At 36.0% G+C, this 19,197-nt stretch overlaps 2 protein-coding genes across 4 annotated transcripts in view; both read left to right on the top strand.

The window, feature by feature from the left end:
• Nucleotides 1–444: 444 nt before the first annotated feature.
• rnf4 (ring finger protein 4) lies at nucleotides 445–8,169 on the top strand. The gene is made up of 8 exons (XM_051657920.1): nucleotides 445–523; nucleotides 1,285–1,353; nucleotides 1,500–1,620; nucleotides 3,329–3,405; nucleotides 3,591–3,603; nucleotides 5,535–5,661; nucleotides 5,857–5,908; nucleotides 7,070–8,169. The coding sequence occupies exons 2-8, from the start codon at nucleotides 1,342–1,344 to the stop codon at nucleotides 7,217–7,219; spliced, it is 552 nt and encodes a 183-aa protein (XP_051513880.1). The 5' UTR covers nucleotides 445–523; nucleotides 1,285–1,341; the 3' UTR covers nucleotides 7,220–8,169.
• Nucleotides 8,170–11,134: 2,965 nt separating this feature from the next.
• The window catches only part of LOC127417727 (fibroblast growth factor receptor-like 1), a 78,019-nt gene continuing 69,956 nt past the window's right edge, over nucleotides 11,135–19,197 (top strand). For 2 of the 3 annotated variants that reach the window (XM_051657910.1, XM_051657912.1), the window contains exons 1-2: nucleotides 11,135–11,596; nucleotides 11,909–12,005. In XM_051657910.1, coding sequence (XP_051513870.1) covers nucleotides 11,942–12,005 — 64 coding nt within the window. In that variant the 5' untranslated portion in view covers nucleotides 11,135–11,596; nucleotides 11,909–11,941. The remainder of the gene's footprint in view (nucleotides 11,597–11,908; nucleotides 12,006–19,197) is intronic. The other variant, XM_051657911.1, reaches the window with a different exon arrangement.

Here is a 19,197-nt window from a genome sequence, read left to right on the forward strand (position 1 = left end):
GGAGTTGTATGGATTACTTTTATGCTGACTATATTCTTTTGGACCTTCAAATTTCTGGCCACCATTCACTTGCATTGTGAGGACCTACTGACACAATACAATGGGCCCTTTTCACAGACTGTGATGACGCGTTTCCACCTTGTTTAGCAGCGTCAATCTAGCAAACTTTTTATGTTTACACATTTTTAATGATTTAGTGTAAATGTATTACAATATACTTTGTATTAAATAATCCTGGATTCCTGGAATAAATTTTAAAATACGGCTACTACAGTCGTTATCTCATTGTTATCTTGCTCCTTGCCATTTTGCTTATTGTTTTATTCCTTAGTGGTTTGTGATGTCGGGAATGTACAATATTCAAAATAAAGAAATATTGTTTAAATAAAAATAAATAAATAAAACCCCGCACTTATCACTCTCCACACCCATATGTCGCTGTAACTAGTACTGAACCGTGTCTCTTACTCTACCGTGTTTGTGCTTTTGCTCTTACCAAACGCTGACAACTGGAGATTGTTGTGTATGTAACCGGCTATTCATGTTTAAGTCGCGTCAGTTTTGATTTAGCATTTAATCATTTAATGTATAAAGCTGTCTATTAGAGTATCACACAATTATTTAATTACAATAACGATTGCTGGAGAAAGTAGCACCATGAATAGAGCTAGCTAGCAGCTAAATCACTACAATGTGATAAACTGTTAGCAAGCTAGCTACTATTTACAGCTCAGCTTAAACATCATTTTACTTTAGTTTAATGACTATTTGTCTCATATATGATATTTGTTAATATTATAACAAGACGCTCCCTTTTAGCCCGTGTCAGTGCCTTACACTGTTCATTTTCAGTCATGTTTGACACGTTTTGCTAACAGATGGGCTATTAAATATTGTCTTTCTTTGCTGAATGTATTATATGGATGAATACATTTGTTATCAGACCTAAACAACACGAACATTTTTCGATTTAAACGATTATTTCGAGTTTTACTTGTAAACTGCAACAAACATATTGCGATATTCAAAGTTTCTATGTTTGTCTTAAGGGTTTGAAGGCTCTTTTATCGTTAAGACGTAGTTAATATCACTATGTTAGTTAATAATTGCATTCATCAACTAAGTCGAAGTTTGTGCGTACATACGTGTGATGAAAATACTAGCCTACTATTTTGTGTCTTATCATTTATTTGTGTTTTTATCAGTTATCATCAATACTGGAAACTTGTCGGGTGGCTAAACGCAACATTTCACGATTTTTATTTTTTTTACTTTCTAAATCAGAGTTTGCCAGCTGGACTTGTGCACTTTACTCCAGCAGCGAGTAAATCAACAGTAATCATGAGTAATGCTGTGAGTATCACTGACCACGTGGCCACACACGTCATTTAAACTTATCACACTCTCATCCTATGCAGCATGTTGTTTAGCTCAGACATCAACAGTAACACTAACACTACACGTGTATTATAGTAAACAATTTGTTTTCCTGTTATCAGACACAGAGGAAAAGACGAACCACTTCATGCTCCAGACGTGGCAACAGCAAGAGGAACCGGAGTCAGATGTCCCAGGCAGTTATGGAAACCATTGATGTGCTTGAAAGTGACAGAACTAACAGTATGTTTAGCACTTTTGTTCTAGTGGAGGACTCCCTTCCCACTGATTGTTCAGTTTGACAAGTTTGTCTAAGATCATGTTATTGGTACATGCCATAAAATAACATGCAGTATGAGTTAGTGACCTTTTAAATAACAATCATTAATGCAAAGCTATTGTCATCTGCGAACAAGAACTATTCTGTTTCATCACACCTTTTTGTGCATGGTTGGGGAAAATCCAGAATTTCAGAATGGTTTCCCTTTCAGTTGAAGATGAGTTTAAATTTGAATAGGCCATGCCCCCACAGGATGTTGAATCAGAATGACAGGAAAAGGAATTGACTGAAGTGCAGCAGTCAAACGGCAGAGAAATTGCATTTGATTCCAGGTTTTGCTACAAAACATGAATAATTACATCATTGATTTCAACTAATTTTTCCTATTTATTAACTGATATGTGGAATACACATTGTCAAATCAAAATGTCCACCATAGTGTTTTCAAATAACTTTATGAAAATAACTAGTTAAATCACATTGTATTATTAAAAACTACACTTTTGCATTTTGTTCCATCTTAATTTACTTAAATTCAAATTTGTATTACAATCATACTGTTTCATGCCTCAATTTAAACTCAGAAGTTCAACTAGAATTCGAAAGGCATTCTTAATTCAATTCTGAATGGTGCGGTGCAAAACCCTTCATTGCATGTTTTGTGTTCTTTTTTTTTTCTTATTCTTTTTTTTTATCTCGTTTTCTCCCCAATTTGGCATGCCCAGTTCCCACTACTTAGTAGGTCCTCATGTTGGCGCGGTTACTCGCCTCAATCTGGGTGGCGGAGGACAAGTCTCAGTTGTCTCTGCTTCTGAGACTGCCAATCCGCGCATCTCATCACGTGGCTTGCAGTGCATGACACCGCGGAGACTCACAGCATGTGGAGACGCTGTTTTCAGCATTCCACACACAACTTACCACGAGCCCCATTGAGAGCGAGAACCATATTATAGCGACCACGAGGAGGTTACCCCATGTGACTCTACCCTCCCTAGCAACCGGGCCAATTTGGTTGCTTAGGAGACCTGGCTGGAGTCACTCAGCATGCCATGGATTCTTTTTTTTTTAATTCTCAGGATTTCCCTCCAATGTAGGGATGTGACAGTATCAAATTTTCATATCACAATAATAGCTGAAATATTTATCACTGTAAACTGTATCATCTCGGTATTGTATTGAATTACAAAATGGGTGGAAAGATAAATAAACTTTGTTATTCTTAATAACAAGATTTTGTTAATTGTTTTGTACTTTTTAAGCGGAAAAAATCACGAAGAAAGTAACTCTGCGAAGATCGAACCATATAAGATTCAAAGAGACACGGTGGCTTTCAAAAGTCTGACTTCAATGCTTCTATTTTGCATTTATAGAATTTATTACTGTTTATTTTCACTGCACATGAACAAGTAACAGCCAACAGACATTTGGTATGTCTTCCTATTACTGTAAGAGTGTTGGCAATGTTGATTTATTGATGGAAATGCTACAGTGCATTCAGAAAAATTGAAACATTTGGTAAATAAGTTATCTAGAAATGTTCACGGTATTTTGAAGAGCTCACAATAACAATATTGTGCATGTTAATTATCACGGTATACCTAATTATTGAATATCGGCAAATGTCTACTCCAATGTGCTGTTTTGCTTTTGTTTCACTGTCCATTGTATAAGGTGAAGATGTGGTGGATTTAACGTGTGAAGGGTTGGAGCCTGCGGTTGTTGATCTCACCAATAATGATTCAATTGTGGTGAGTCCTGAGCACATTCAATGAATATCTGTATTGAACCAGTGATTTGACCTCACCATGTTGAAGTAGGGCTTTACTTTATGGAGTTGTGTTGGTATCGTATATTGAAGACTTTTAGAATAACTGATCATTACTGTCTCTGTTCTGTTTTACCTTTCTCTCATCGCCTTGTCGGGGGGAAAAAGGTTGTGGAAGAGGGTAAGTATTCATCTTGTTTTTTTTAATTGATGTATATTAGTTAGATATACTAATGCTTATAAAGCATCAGATATTTGGCAATTTTTAGAGATATCTGCTTTGGCTGATAACTGTGCATTGTTAATGTCTACAATTTCTGTTTTCAAATATTTTTATACTTAAGTAGTAAATATTGTGCAAAAAAAATTTCACTTCAGCATTTAATTTCAGTGTATGTGTGTACATCCCAATTGCTGCTATTAAAATGTATTAGCCTTTATCACACATGCATTGGCTGTTTAAAAATCTATATTGTCCAGCCACTGATGTATGTGAACCGTCCTCACATGTCCAAGCACTTGCAATGGAAGTGAATGGGGCCAATCCATAAACATTGAAATACACACGGTTTCAAAAGTATAGCCACTAGACGTACAATTGATACATCTTAACATGATTTGAGTGTGATAAAATCTCTTCTACATGATTTTTGTGTGATAAAATTGCTCACAGGGTTGAACGGTGTTACATTGTCATGGCAACAAAGTTGTGATATTGGACACATAACTTTACACTGATCTGGTTAGTAAGTGAATGTATCACACTAAAACCATGTTAACACATTTAAAGTTTACATCATAACTTAAGTCAAACAACGTAAGTCAATTAGTTTATGTGTTAAGTGACATTATGCCACAGATACTTTTGATTGGGCTTAGCTTGCACTGAACCCCGGACATGAAATATGAATTAGGGCTGGGCGGTTTTTACTGATGAATTCGAATTTGGTTTTGACACGATGATTTTTTTTTTTTTAAATCAAGAAATCGAACTTTTGAAAATAATTTTGCCAAACGCTGTAGTTAGATACGTTGTAAATCCACAAAAGGCTGAATAAGGAAGAGAAAAATAATTAATAGCGCTTGTCTTAATGCCGCAACCGATCTGATCAGCTGCACGTGTGGCGCGCTACAAATGAACGTGACAGGTTAACAACACGGAGACTGATATAAAAGACAGCATTAATATTCCCAGTACAATTGAACACAGTGTGATTGTAGCTTAGCTTTGTCCATCATGCAGGTATACACCGGCTTAAGACCATAACTGGCCTCGGTGTGCGCATGTTGATGAACGGTCTCCTTTTCTTTTTACCCATAAAAAAAAGGCGTTAGTTACATGACAGTTATGGGCACTTCATTTCAAATCATGGAGAGGTTATATATGGGACAATCAAACATCTACCTCTCCTTTTGCAATGATTATTCATATAGATCGCTAATTATTGCTTTGTTTTGTGACATGTTTCAAGTGTACTGCATCTATAGCCAACATATGGCAAGCGATCATTTTGACAAACTTTGCTAGTTGAATTGTAATGATAAATTATTTCATATTGCTGCGCTGCTCAGCGTGAACCGCTAGAGGGCACGTCTGCAGAGGTTTATGAATATACACACAAATTGTTTGATATACAATGAGTACTTTCTAGATAAACTTGATAATTTATAGATATTGATGCCTAGATAACATTCTAGATAGTCTTGGTTTAGATCAAATGAACACCTACACTGGCTAAGAATTATTTAGCAGTTTTCTTATTCTATTATTTCTGAACATCTGGGTTTATTAGCTCTTAATTTATTTTACATTTACACTCTGTTGACAACTTCCCGCTGTGGTGCATTTGGTGCATTTGTAAATTTTTCTTGCACACATTTGTTTTCTATAATGAAAAGAACTTGGATTTCTCTAACCAGGTTGCCTTGCATTCTAAAAAAGAACACACAATTTGAATCAAATGTTGGAGTACATTTAAAAGTTGAAAAAAATAAAAAAATAAATCGAATTGTGAATCGTCCATAAGTTTGATAAAAGTCAAGATTTTGGGTTTTTTTGCCATATCGCCCAGCCCTAGTATGGATATGTATAAATTCATTATGTTTGTGTAGCGGTTGTGCAAAGAAGACGTGGGCAGGGTACAGAGAGTTACATACTGAGCAGTGATGAAGAGGAAGAGTCCAGTCAAAGACTCAGTCCAGGTTTACTTTCCACTCTACATGAAAGCTCCAGAGCCAGGTATATGCAAACAACACCTATTACCATTCTTAAGTGTCTGTCAGTACCAAACTATTAGAATATTCAAGTCGTGAACATAGTACATGTGAGGTTTTTCTGTAGCCTCATTATGAATTAAAGACCAATTTTCTGGGTTAAAGGTAATAGATTACAAATTGTATATTGAGTCCTGTGTGTTTGTTTTGTGGTCCTTAGGTCTACACCCGGGGCAGTTAGCTGTCCTGTGTGCATGGATGTTTATTCAGAGGTAAGTGATTTTATGTGCCTGTTTCTCAACTAATCACATGCTTAACGTTATTTAGCCAGATAGGATGTGTTCCTGGATCAACATACTTGTTGGTCCTGCAACAACATTCCTATTAAAGGGATAGTTCACCCAAAAATTTAAATTCTCTCATTATTTACTCACCATCATGCCATCCCAGATGTGTATGACTTTTTCTTCAGCAGAACACAAAGATTTTTAGAAGAATATCTCAGCTCTGTAGGTCCATACAATGCAAGTGAATGGTGATTAGACCTTTGTAGCTCCAAAAATCTCATAAAGGAAACATAAAAGTAATTCATAAGACTTCAGTGGTTAAATCCATATCTTCAGAAGCGATATTATAGGTGTGGGTGAGAAACAGATCAAAAGTTAATCCTTTTTTTTTTTTTTTTTTTACTCTAAATCTCCACTTTCACTTTCACATCTGAAAGTGAAAGTTAAAGTGGAGATTTAGAGTAAAAAAAGGATTTAAATATTGTTCTGTTTCTCACCTGCACCTATTGCATCGCTTCTAAGATATGCATTTAAACACTGGAGTCTTATGGATTACTTCTATGCTTCCTTTCTGTGATTTTTGGAGCTACAAAGGTCTGATCACCATTCACTTGCATTGTATGGACCTACAGAGCTAAGATATTTTTCCTACAAATCTTTGTGTTCTGCATAAGAAATAATGTCATAAACATCTGGGATGGCATAAGGGTGAGTAACTGATTAGAGAACTGTAGTTTTTGGGTGAACTGTCCCTTTAACAATTTCATTTGATGGGCATTTGAAGGCATAGTTCACCCAGAAACTTCGGTCATCATTGACTTAACCTTAAGTCGTTCTTTAATCGAATAACTTTATCTCTTCCTTCTAATACAAAAGTAGTCCTGGGTGCTCTTTTCCATACAGTGAAAGTGAATGAGTACAGGAGCTGTTGAGCTCCAAAAATGAACTGTAAAGCACTGCACAAGTAGGCCATACGCCTAGTGTGCTAGATTCCAAGTCTTCTGAAGCCACATAATGTCTTTATGTAAGGAACAGACTGAAATTTAGCTCTCAAACTTGTTGTGTCTTGTAGTTGGGTGAACTACTCCTTTAATAATATTTCCTCTAGTTTTGGAGTGAGTTTTGAGTCTTTGTTCCCATTTTCAGATTATTGACAGCGGTCGGCTCATGGTCTCCACGAAATGCGGCCACCTGTTCTGTAGTCAGTGCATCCGCGACTCTCTCAGTAGAGCTCACAGCTGCCCCACATGTAGAAAGAAACTCACAAACAAACAGTATCATCCAATATATATCTAATGGTGAGAAAAACAACTCAGTCAGGCATTGAGATCAGCATACAGTCATAAAAATTCTAGACATTCTCATGAAACTACTGCACTGTGTGGCGAGTCTAGCGCTTTCATATTTTATACATCAATAGAGAGGTGACATTTTGTGGGGGGGGGAAGCAACTTCCAGGAAAGTGTTTTTAAAATGTAAATGCATACACTGTTTTGGAGTACAAGAGAGACTGAAATCTGTATTTGCACGAAGTCTCGGTTTGAGGACTTGGCTGCTAATTATTATTATTATTATTATTATTATTATTATTATTATTTTGTCACTTAACTACACAGTTGATAGTGTTGAGCAATATAGTTAAGGGTAAGGTCCAGTGCATATGGAAAAAAAAAAAAAAAAAACAATGAACAACCTTCTTGTAATGTTAGTTTAGTTTTAAGAACAAAATAACTCTCTGCTTGGTCAGTCTCCATTCTTGTTCAGTGAAATGTGTGAGATTTCTGTATTGGTTTGGGATGCATCACCCTCATACCAGCCTAGTTAGCTTTGTTAATTGTTACTCACAATTAACATGTTGTCATTTATCATTAGGACATTGGAATCTGCATATCAAAATTAATACACAGGTTCTGATTGTTCATCAACTATACTGTAAATTTGAAGGATAAAACACTGCATGGTGGTCAAGATGATGTAAATGTTCTGATTGTGCTTTCCAAGGAAAGGTCTTTCAATGAACATGAGCACTGTTAAACAGTGGTCTTGTATTGATTACTCAGTGGTCATATGTTTGAATGGTAAGTTCACCGAGGGGACTAAAGCTTACAAGGATGGTTTGCCAATTGTGCATTGCAAATATAAATATTTGTATATACTTTCATGTGTAAAGGACCTGTAAGTTAGAGATGTCAGGACCATTACATTTATTTAAAACATTGAAACAATAAACTGATTGTTTACTTCTATTTTTTTTCGGTTTGGTGATTTTACGTATGTCAATCAGACAAAAGACATTTTAGTAGGTAGGCACCAAAATTATATATATAATTTTGTTTTGGTCAGATACCAATTTTAACAGAAAACTAAAGGTCGATACAGATATTTTGCCACTAACTCGCCTTATTTTGTCATCAGATCACAGCTTTGCTTAGGGATTATACTGGGAAGATACAGAGGTACAAAAGCTCCATTGAACATGGATTGGGTCTGTTGAAAACAATACAGTTACAAATGTTAAAAGCCTCAATGAAAAATAAATGCAAAAATAAAAAGATGAAAAAAGCTAAAACTAAGTATTACATAACCACTGACGTGAAAATATTTTGCACTTCTGAACAATTTTGCTCTTCTGTTTTTGCAGTTCAATAGAACTCGCCTTTTATGATAGAACAACACATTTATCAAATAATTACTCAGTTGCTTTATATAATATGTAAAATATATATATATATATTGTGCTTCTGTTTTTGCACTTCTAAACAAGAGAACTCAATATAATAAAACATTACAGATCATATTCCACTTGCTTTACATTTCCCTGATATAATTTAGGCATTTCTTTATTTTACACATAGGAAAAAAATATATACATTTACTTAATTAATTGTAGCCTAAATAAAAAATGTTATGCTTATGCCAGTGGTAATAAATTAGTCCATAATTGGCTGATGGCTGATTAGTGGTTGATACATCGGAGCATCCCTAATTTTTGTATAAGCCAAATGTGTTAAACTGTTTTGTATCTAAGCTGTAAGGTCATGCATCTGAAAAGCTACAGCCACAATTAGTTAATAAAGTGATATGCAGGTAAATCTCACTCAGGTAAGGATTAATTCCAGGGGCAGATCATTTTCAAGGAAACCAGTTTCTCTTTTCAATCAACGTTTGAATGAGTTTCATACTTAAAATGGCAACGATTTAGGTCTGGCTCTGAACTGCTTTGATAGTAAGAAAATAATACATATAGTTATCAGTTTACTTCACCTTAAGATTATATTTTTCATATTTAGATATATTTTACAAACCTACGTTCTCTGGAAAGATGCACATTTATAATATTTTATATTAGTGTTTAGTTTAATATAGTATTTGTAATAATTTTTACGGTACAGCTTATTTTAAATGTGCCCATCTAAAACATCTTGTGAGATAATGTGACTGACATGTATAAATGTAATTTACAAGACCAAAACATTGCAATTTGGAGCGTAGCTACTGTATATGCTCTCAGTTAAGTTACCTTTTTGTGGGACCTTACAAATTACTCTTAAATTGGATAAATTAAAAGCCTCTTTGGTTATTTTCAGTAATTTCTACCTTTTTTTTTATTTATTTTTTTTTTTTTAAATCATTTGAACAATTCTTCAACAATCTGTTCTTTCTTTTTGTCAGTACCAAAAGCCACCACAAGATGGAAGTATGTGTTTAAAACATGAAAAATGGGGTTAAATGAATGGTGGGTTGAGGAATTGATTTTACCCAGCAGGGGGCAGTCATACACCCTGTTGGGGTGAGCTGTTGAGTCTGGGTTTTTTGCAGAACTGAATTTGTTCTGCATACTTTCACTCACAATTCACTTTGACAATTCATTTTCTTAGTGGATTTTACAAATAAATAATGTCTCTTTTGGACCCATGTGTCATAAACAAATACATTTAGATATCTGCAATAGGACTTTCATACTAATGTCTTTGATATACAATAACATGCCCCCCCAATAATAATAATAATGTTTTAAAAGTGATAAGTTTAATAATTAACCCATTAACCGTATTCAATGGATTTGTTAAAATGACACATGCAAACCTAAAAAAAAAAACAAAAAAACATACAATCAAGCAGCATGCTGATGAGGAGGTAAGATGTCAGATGTTATTCCAGCTGTCCCTGAATCTCTGTTTACTGAGGGCCTCGCAGGTTAAGGCTTTTTCAGTATTGTTTGTTTGCTTTTGGACTGATTGATAGAACTACCAAAGCCCCTTCTGTGATTTAATTTGTAATTAATTACTTTTAAAGGTCTTTTGGAATATCAGACATTTGTTGCAAATGACATTTGGCCAGGTACATTTTTACTGAAATTAGATTTAGTGCATGTTTAGCAATGTCATTTACATACATGAGTTTTAAAATCAATGCTAAATGGGTAATTCAGAATATTTTTCTTCAGATTTGTATTAATGATGATGATGATTAAAATTAGCATATATTTTTATAATGCAAATGTATTGTTATTGTGTATTTTATTTCATTATACATTACACATTTGTATTTATATATAATGCATTTTAATGCTACTAGTAGTACAAGTGAATTAACAATACTACTACTAGTAGTAATAAAAATATCAATGCTTTATTATTCTATTTTTTAATTCATTGTACAATATATTTTGATGATAAAATTATTATTAATTTATATACATTTTAAATCAATGTTACTCTATACTGGAACTAGTTAATAATATTGAGAATAAGAACAATATTATTATTATTATTATTATTATACAAGTTTACTATGCAGTTTTTGATGATGATGATTAAAAGTGTTATTTTATGGTTTCTTTTATTATATATACTTTATAATGTAATTAAAAAACTAATACTGTAGTAGTGCTAGTAAAATAGCTACTTATAATATTAATAATTTAATGTATTTATTAAACACTTTATAATGATGAATACAATTATGATTTTATTTATTTTATTTTATATATAATGTAAATTAAAACTGTTAATGTGGAAGTGCTTGTAAATTAGCTACTAATAATACTAGTAACTTAATGTATTATTATTATTATTATTATTATTATTATTTAATTTCATTATACAAATTAGTAGTAGTAATAGTGTAAGTCATTGTGAAAGAGTTAAGTAGTAACAGTGGAGACCCTCGCTGTGATTGGTCTAAAGTTGGCCGTAGGGTTGGGCCATCTCACGCTCTATACAGTGTATGTGTGTGTATGTACTGTGTATTTGTCTGGACGGCGAATTTAGCTAACGGTATTTCTTTTTTTATACGAATTTCTACCTTTATCAGTAATTTGTCGGCTCTGTTTTCTTATATGAAGACGCTGTGGAGATAAAGTGATTAGGACTCAGCGACAGTAGTGCGTAGACTGCACGCGGACTGTCATCTCGAGAAGCTACTGTGAGCGACGCGTATCTTCATCGGGCAAATATAGTTGACGTCAGATGGTTCGCGAATACAGTTGCGCGTGATAATTAAACTGCGATAAGATTGAATTGACTGGATCCCGTTTTTCGTGCATAAGGATTGTGAATGTAGCGCTCTGTGTAAAGAGGCATGCATTTTCTGGAGTATTTTGGAAAGATGTAAGCATGATATTTCTTCTATTGGTCTTGAGGAACACTTTATGAGCTTTTTCCATTGTTGGTAAGTCTTGAATTATTTTATTGCAAGTTTTATGGTTTCATATGGACCTTTAACCCCTTTGGAAGCACGTTTATGCACATACACTGGTTATTGCATGAATAATGTACCAAGTAGGCTAGCAAGTTCTTTGAAATGATTTATTGCAAGCAATGCTTTTTGTAAGACAACTTTAGTTGTGTTAGAATTTGAATTCAATGCCAGATACATTTACAAAGGTAAAACAGAACTTTAGAAGATTATTGGCATTGCACTGAGCTTTCAGAGTAATTTACCAGTTCTGGTTCTATACTAACAGATTGATTTCTCTCATAGATTTGAAGAACCAGATAGCTTTTGTAGTGCACCATGGAACTCTTTTGGATTGCTTTCTTCATTTTTGACATGATTTTCATGACAGACTGTGCCAGAGGTGAGTAAAAGTACTTTTGCCCTCCTAAATGTCTGAAAATAAAGCCACTTAAAGCTGGGAAGAGGGTGGACTGGTTCACCAGTTGTTAAAGAACATAAAACGATTTCAAAGGTAATTCAAAGATTCAGAATAATTTTCTCACTATACATTTATTTTAGAAGCATGTTCTAGTTGTGTTTATGTTTAGGTTTAGTTACAGTAACTGAATAGTCACATGCATGTCATGTGTGCTTGTCAGTATGCTCAAGATTTGCATACAAAGTTTATCAAAAGATTTTAAGCTTGTTAGATATATATTGACCAAAAGTTTAATCCCTTATGTTACATAAATTCAGTTGCTTAAGTGTTTCAAAAAGTATAAGCTTTCAGAATCAAAGATGGGCAAGAATCATTTATTTGCTTGTGATATTAACATACAAAAAGAATTAAGCTGCTCCTATGTTCATTCTTTTCAATATTTGTGGGACAGAAATTGTGGAATGTTTTCTGTCAGTGCTTTCTCTGATGTTGATTTTAACAATGCATTATATTCTGTTTGGTGCAAAGTAACCAAATTCAAATCTTCAGTTGTGGGTTTTTCGCTTCTAATCTCATTAAAAATGCTGCTGGACTCCTTAAGGTATTATTTAATATTAAATTGACAGGCTAAACTTCATTTAAAACATCTATATATATATATATATATATATATATATATATATATATATATATATATATAAATTATTATTTTTTTAAATAATGTAGGTCTTTCATGTACAGAATGGCCCGTAAACTTTTAAATGGAGTCCACCTCTTACGTTTACAGAGTTGAAATTCAATCAGCCTGTAACTTGAAGGATTCCTTTAACCTGTTCATTCAGTCCAGGCTCTGATTCAGAGACTTTTGAGTCCTGTCTCTGTCATTGTTTGCTGAAAGCGGTCCTCTTTCATAAGCCGTTCTTCCTTTTGGACTGAAACTAACCATCATTTCCATACAGTATGGGCTGAATGGGGGCCGGGGCTGCTGATGAGCAGATAGTACAGCTCACTGACTCCACTCCATCAGGGCTGCATGTGAAGCGTGAGCCATGGAGTCTCACTTTTTGCATTTTAGCATACACCTCAGACTCAACAGCCTGTCACCGGAGCTGGAGAGAGAGAGACAGGGGCCGAGCGACGTCTGGGCAGATTGCAATTGTGAGGGGCCCTGAACAATGTGGCATTCACGGTCACAGAGCCCTGGCCTTCATGGAGACGCTTAGCCGAAAGTAAACAGAAAAACAAGAAAGCAATGTGATTAGATTAACCAATTATGTTTGTTTGCCATACAATACCTAAAGGTGTGCCTCCCCAAGCCAAAGTATTTGGGAGATTTGTGTTTGTAAGTAAGCGCAGACAATTTGTCGCCTTGATTGTATCTGGGGCACAAAGCTACGGGTATGTTTGATATGTTGCGCTTGTTACAGAGACAACAACAGGGTTCTTTTCAAATAAATCAGTCAGTCCAATGAATACTGTCCAAATTACTGTATTATATATATATATATATATATATACACTATATTGCCAAAAGTATTCGCTCACCCATCCAAATAATTGAATTCAGGTGTTCCAATCACTTCCATGGCCACAGGTGTATAAAATGAAGCACCTAGGCATGCAGACTGCTTCTACAAACATTTGTGAAAGAATGGGCCGCTCTCAGGAGCTCAGTGAATTCCAGTGTGGTACTGTGATAGGATGCCACCTGTGCAACAAGTCCAGTCGTGAAATTTCCTCGCTACTAAATATTCCACAGTCAACTGTCAGTGGTATTATAACAAAGTGGAAGCGATTGGGAATGACAGCAACTCAGCCACGAAGTGGTAGGCCACGTAAAATGACAGAGCGGGGTCAGCGGATGCTGAGGCGCAAAGTTCATGTGGCCTTCAGATTAGCTCAAGAACAGTGCGTAGACAGCTTCATGGAATGGGTTTCCATGGCCGAGCAGCTGCATCCAAGCCATACATCACCAAGTGCAATGCAAAGCGTTGGATGCAGTGGTGTAAACCACGCCGCCACTGGACTTTAGAGCAGTGGAGATGCGTTCTCTGGAGTGACTAATCACGCTTCTCCATCTGGCAATCTGATGGACGAGTCTGGGTTTGGCGGTTGCCAGGAGAACGGTACTTGTCTGACTGCATTGTGCCAACTGTGAAGTTTGGTGGAGGGGGGATTATGGTGTGGGGTTGTTTTTCAGGAGCTGGGCTTGGCCCCTTAGTTCCAGTGAAAGGAACTCTGAATGCTTCAGCATACCAAGAGATTTTAGACAATTCCATGCTCCCAACTTTGTGGGAACAGTTTGGGGATGGCCCCTTCCTGTTCCAACATGACTGCGCACCAGTGCACAAAGCAAGGTCCATAAAGACATGGATGAGCGAGTTTGGTGTGGAAGAACTTGACTGGCCTGCACAGAGTCCTGACCTCAACCCGATAGAGCACCTTTGGGATGAATTAGAGCGAAGACTGCGAGCCAGGCCTTCTCGTCCAACATCAGTGTCTGACCTCACAAATGCGCTTCTGGAAGAATGGTCAAAAATTCCCATAAACACACTCCTAAACCTTGTGGAAAGCCTTCCCAGAAGAGTTGAAGCTGTTATAGCTGCAAAGGGTGGGCCGACGTCATATTAAACCCTATGGATTAAGAATGGGATGTCACTTAAGTTCATATGCGTCTAAAGGCAGATGAGCGAATACTTTTGGCAATATAGTGTATGTCATTATTTACTATGGTTCCAAACCCATATGTGTTGTTATTTTTATCCTGGAAACATAAGAAGAGACAATTTGAAACATCTTTGCACAGTTCCATACAACAACAGTTCAAAGCGACCATGGCTGTCAAGATACGAAAGTGACAGAAAACACGGTAGAAGCATGAAAAAGTAGTCTATATGATTGGTGCACTATATTCCAAGTCATCTGAATCCATACGATAGCTTTTTGTGAGAAAAGATAGTGAATTTTAAGTCATTAAAACCTTTTCTGAAATTTCAAATGCGTGCACATAAAGATTCAAAACCGGTGCATTGATGTGTCACTGCAGGTTTGATGTCAGTGATGCCACACGGCATTAATTTAAATTTGTGTCGAGACAGAATCAAGATTGAGACCAACTCGGAATCGTGAATGAGGTTTGACAGCTGCATCGTAGGGAATTATATAACAATAATGCACAGATGCAAAGTACTGTATTGTAGCACCAAGGTAGTTAAAAGGATAATTCACCCAAAAATGACATATCTGTCATCATTTATCACCCTGCTGTTGTTCAAAACACGTATGACTTTATTTCATGCAACACAAAAGATGTTAGACAGAATTGTTTTTGGTTTTTTTTGAGAATTTGAGGGGAGTTCATCACTTCAGACAAATATTTTGCAATGTTATCTAAAGTGTGGTATGTGCAAAGAAAAAACACTATAAATTGTGCAGCTTTTGCAATATTTATGGGTCTAGGCATCATTAGCATTCCATCAGCTGACCTGTTCAAATGTTTGCAGATGCAATGTGCATTCATTTGCATCTGAAACACGTTTTGGCCAGTACACCATCCTTGCCAGAAGCAAGCTTTAACAGTACCATGTGGAATTCCAACAATTTGTCCACAGGAAAAATTTTTTTTTTTTTTTTTAAAGTGTGCAGTTTATATGATGCAATGTCCTCATAACTTGAATGGATGCCATTGTGTGTAAGACACTAAGCGACTGTTGGTAGCAACTTCCCATTTTTTATTTTCTAGGAAGATATCGACATAAATTATGTCTTCTAGCAACGTTAACTTCAGCGTTGACTCTTAACAAACAAAAATATGTTGGGTGTTAACAATGCAGAAGTTGCTCTTCATGTTTTTAGACTAGGATTTGAATTGTACAGTATGTAGGCTGTTTTAGAAGGATGGAAATGTGTGGGATAGTTAAAGATGCAGTAGAAGAGTGTTTGTGGAACATATGGAGTTGGACTCTGAAGATGGGCTGACGTGTTTGTAGGCACGAGCTGATTTGTTTACACTGATGTAGACCACCCTTGCAGCATATGCCTGTATTCACTGAGATTTGTAGATATAATGTCACATGGTCTGCTTGCAAAATTACTTTACCCTCACAAACTCAGATTGGATGGACTTTAAATGTGCATCTCTGGAAAAAAGATCAAGAAAAACATAGAGCCTCAATTTTTCCAATCTAAGAACCAAGAGAACGAAGCTTACAGTGAATTTTCTCACCTCTCCCACCCCTTAATTTCTCTCTTCCTTTTTTTTTTCTTTTTTTTCTTTTGCCTGCTTCTTGTTTTATTACCTGTATGACTTTCATTCTTCTGCGAAACACAAAAGAGAAAAATCTGAAAAATTGTGTATGGCTTTTTGCCTCACAATGATAAAGAAAAGGGACTCTGGGCTGTCAAGCTCCAAAAAGGACAAAGAAACACTATAAGACCACAGGAAAAAGTAGTCAATATCATTTTTATGCTATATTCCAAGTCTTCTGAAGCCATGTGATCACTTTGTGTGATGAACAGACCAAAATTGTTGTTATTCACTCTTGAATCATATCACATTGTGGCTTTATGGTGGGTGTTTTGGAGCTTGATGGCCCAGTCACCTTTCACTTTCATTGCATGTCAAAAATCAGTGTTAAGATTGATATTTTGCCTTTTGTGTTCCATGGAGGAAAGTAAGTTATACAGGTTTAAGGAGACATTTGGGTGACTAAATAATGCCAGAATTTTCATTTTGGGGTGAGCTATCACTTTAATTTAAAGGTTTAAGGGTGTTATAGTTGGTTGGTAGCTCTATTCATCTCTTCCGGAGCTTCACTTAAAGCAATCAAAGGTGTCTCTAAACAGTAGGAGGGTTGATTATTTTGGCTTATCCTTTAATCTCAAACGTCCTCTATTTTAGCAGGAAGGTTCGTTTGCTCTTCATGGTGTGTAAATCTTGGAACCGCAGTCACTTGTACCAGATAAACAGTTGGGTGGATAGATTTCCTACAGGATTACTGGAGTGAGTGAAGAAGGCTGTTAAACTCATTTCCATTGAGGAAGACACAAGGAAGAATGGTTGTTAAGTGGACCCAATAAAGTAGTTATTGTGAAGGCAAATGGTGTTTACTTAGTGGCCATTTTTGTGTCACCTACTCCCATTTGCGTTAGACTGTGAGGGACATTCTTCTGTAATGAGGCGGAAAAATGGCTGGGGAACATAAATGGTCTCATTTGCTTCACCAAGGCAGAAACCCCTGTATGTGGTGCTTTAGTATAATGACCATGAACAAAATCAAACACCTTTAGCTCCAATTGAAACTGGTGAAGGTTTTGTTCTTACAGTCTAAATTTAACTGATTTCTAATCAATTGTAAAAAATTTCTGAAGTTGCAAACTATATTTGAAGTTAGAGAATATATTTTAAATTAGTGCTCAGCAGTATGAGTTTTTCTATAGCGTAAGCTGATATGTGGCTGATGGCCATTTTAATACCTTCATCCCTTCTAAAACCTATACTGGTTTGCTGGTCTTAGCTGGTTTAATATGGCCAGGCTGGCCAAACAGGTCTACAATTAGTCTGTCTGGTCTCGCAGCCTGACCAGCTGGAAAGTGCCCAAAACCCCTCTAAAACTTGCAAAACAAGCTGGGAGACCAACTAAAACCAGCAAAATAAGCTGGTAGATCAACTAAAAAAAAACATATTTATTTATTTATTTATTAATTTATTTATTTTCAGCATGAAAGATATACAGTATAATACAATTTTATGATAGCAAATAAGACAAACAATTGCTGAATTTAAATGAAGATGCACAATATTTACGCAAAAAACAGACTCAAAAATATTTCAAATCAGATAATGTGACAAAGGCTGTGGATTTTGTAATTGCTACGAGGGAAAGCTACCAATTCTGTTAACCAGCCAAGCAGACACAGTTATCGTCCGATTTTGATAATCTCAAATTGGCTAAATATTATGAATGTCCCGATACTGGTATCAGAATCGTGTACTGTGCTCGTAAAAATGTTCAGATGCCAAAAAACTATACCATCCAGCATACAAGTGTCATTTCGTAAACATTCAGCACACAAATTAAAATCATTTTATGTCTTAGAGAAATGGAAAGGGCTTTACTCCAAAATAAAAGCTCAATTTAAATGTAAAAAAAACAGAAATATATCACTTCTGTATAGTTATGTAAAATTCACTGTAATAATAATAAATCAATAGTAATTGTGTTATATAGAAGCAATATCTCACATCTGTGATGCTCTATTATGCAGCACTTTATTTGACAAAAATAACTCCAATTTGTATTTTGGATTGTGCTGTGAGGTTCTGTATAAAAACACTTAATTGCTTTTCATGCTGGGCAATGTGATTTTGATCAGTCCATGAAAAGAGACCAAAAGGTCTGCAATCACAGGATGAGTGGCATATGGTGACTCTTTTGGGGACTAATAGAGTTTTACAAATCCAGCAGTTCTGTGGAAGGTTGGGGAGTTCCTCGACTGGCCTTGGTGCCTCATGGTGCCTGGATGCTGGTGCAGGATCTTGTTACTCAATGGGGGAGGTGCTCGTAATGATGGAAGTGTGAAAAGAGGAAAAACAGGCCAATTTGAATTGGGGGCTGTACAAACATTTAGCAAAATGTGTGACCGAGCAGTTGTGCCCAGTATGTCGGCTATTCCAGACTGGAATTTGAAAGCTGATTACAGATTTAATCAAGCGCAAGCAGATGTCATGCATAAGTCGGCTGCCTAGATCTTAAATTCCTTTTACAATAGCAACTTGGTACGCATGAACTTTACACATGGTGTGTCCTGAAGCAGTAAATCTCAGTCAAATGGGAAGTTTGTTAAACAGTCCACCAATAGTATGTTGATAGCTGCCAGGACTCAGTCCTACATGTTTCACACGCTCACTCGCAATTTCCAGTGGTGGAATCGCCTGAATAGCTCATTGTTGTGGGCCAGTTGTCTGTGTTTGGCCAGTGCTCTGCAGAAAGGGTCAAAGGTCAGAATGGAGGACCACAGAGAGGGCCAGGTTGGGTTGCATGCCTGACCCTACACCAGAGGTCTTACAATAACATGTCAGTTCTCCTGTTTTTTTTCTGCCTGTGCGTCACTTTTCCACGCACTTGTCGTTTTTCTGACTTCGAATTCTTGGCTCGGCGCCCCTCTCCTCTGT

The sequence above is a fragment of the Myxocyprinus asiaticus genome, chromosome 27 (genome assembly GCF_019703515.2).
Source record: "Myxocyprinus asiaticus isolate MX2 ecotype Aquarium Trade chromosome 27, UBuf_Myxa_2, whole genome shotgun sequence".
NCBI lineage: Eukaryota > Metazoa > Chordata > Actinopteri > Cypriniformes > Catostomidae > Myxocyprinus > Myxocyprinus asiaticus.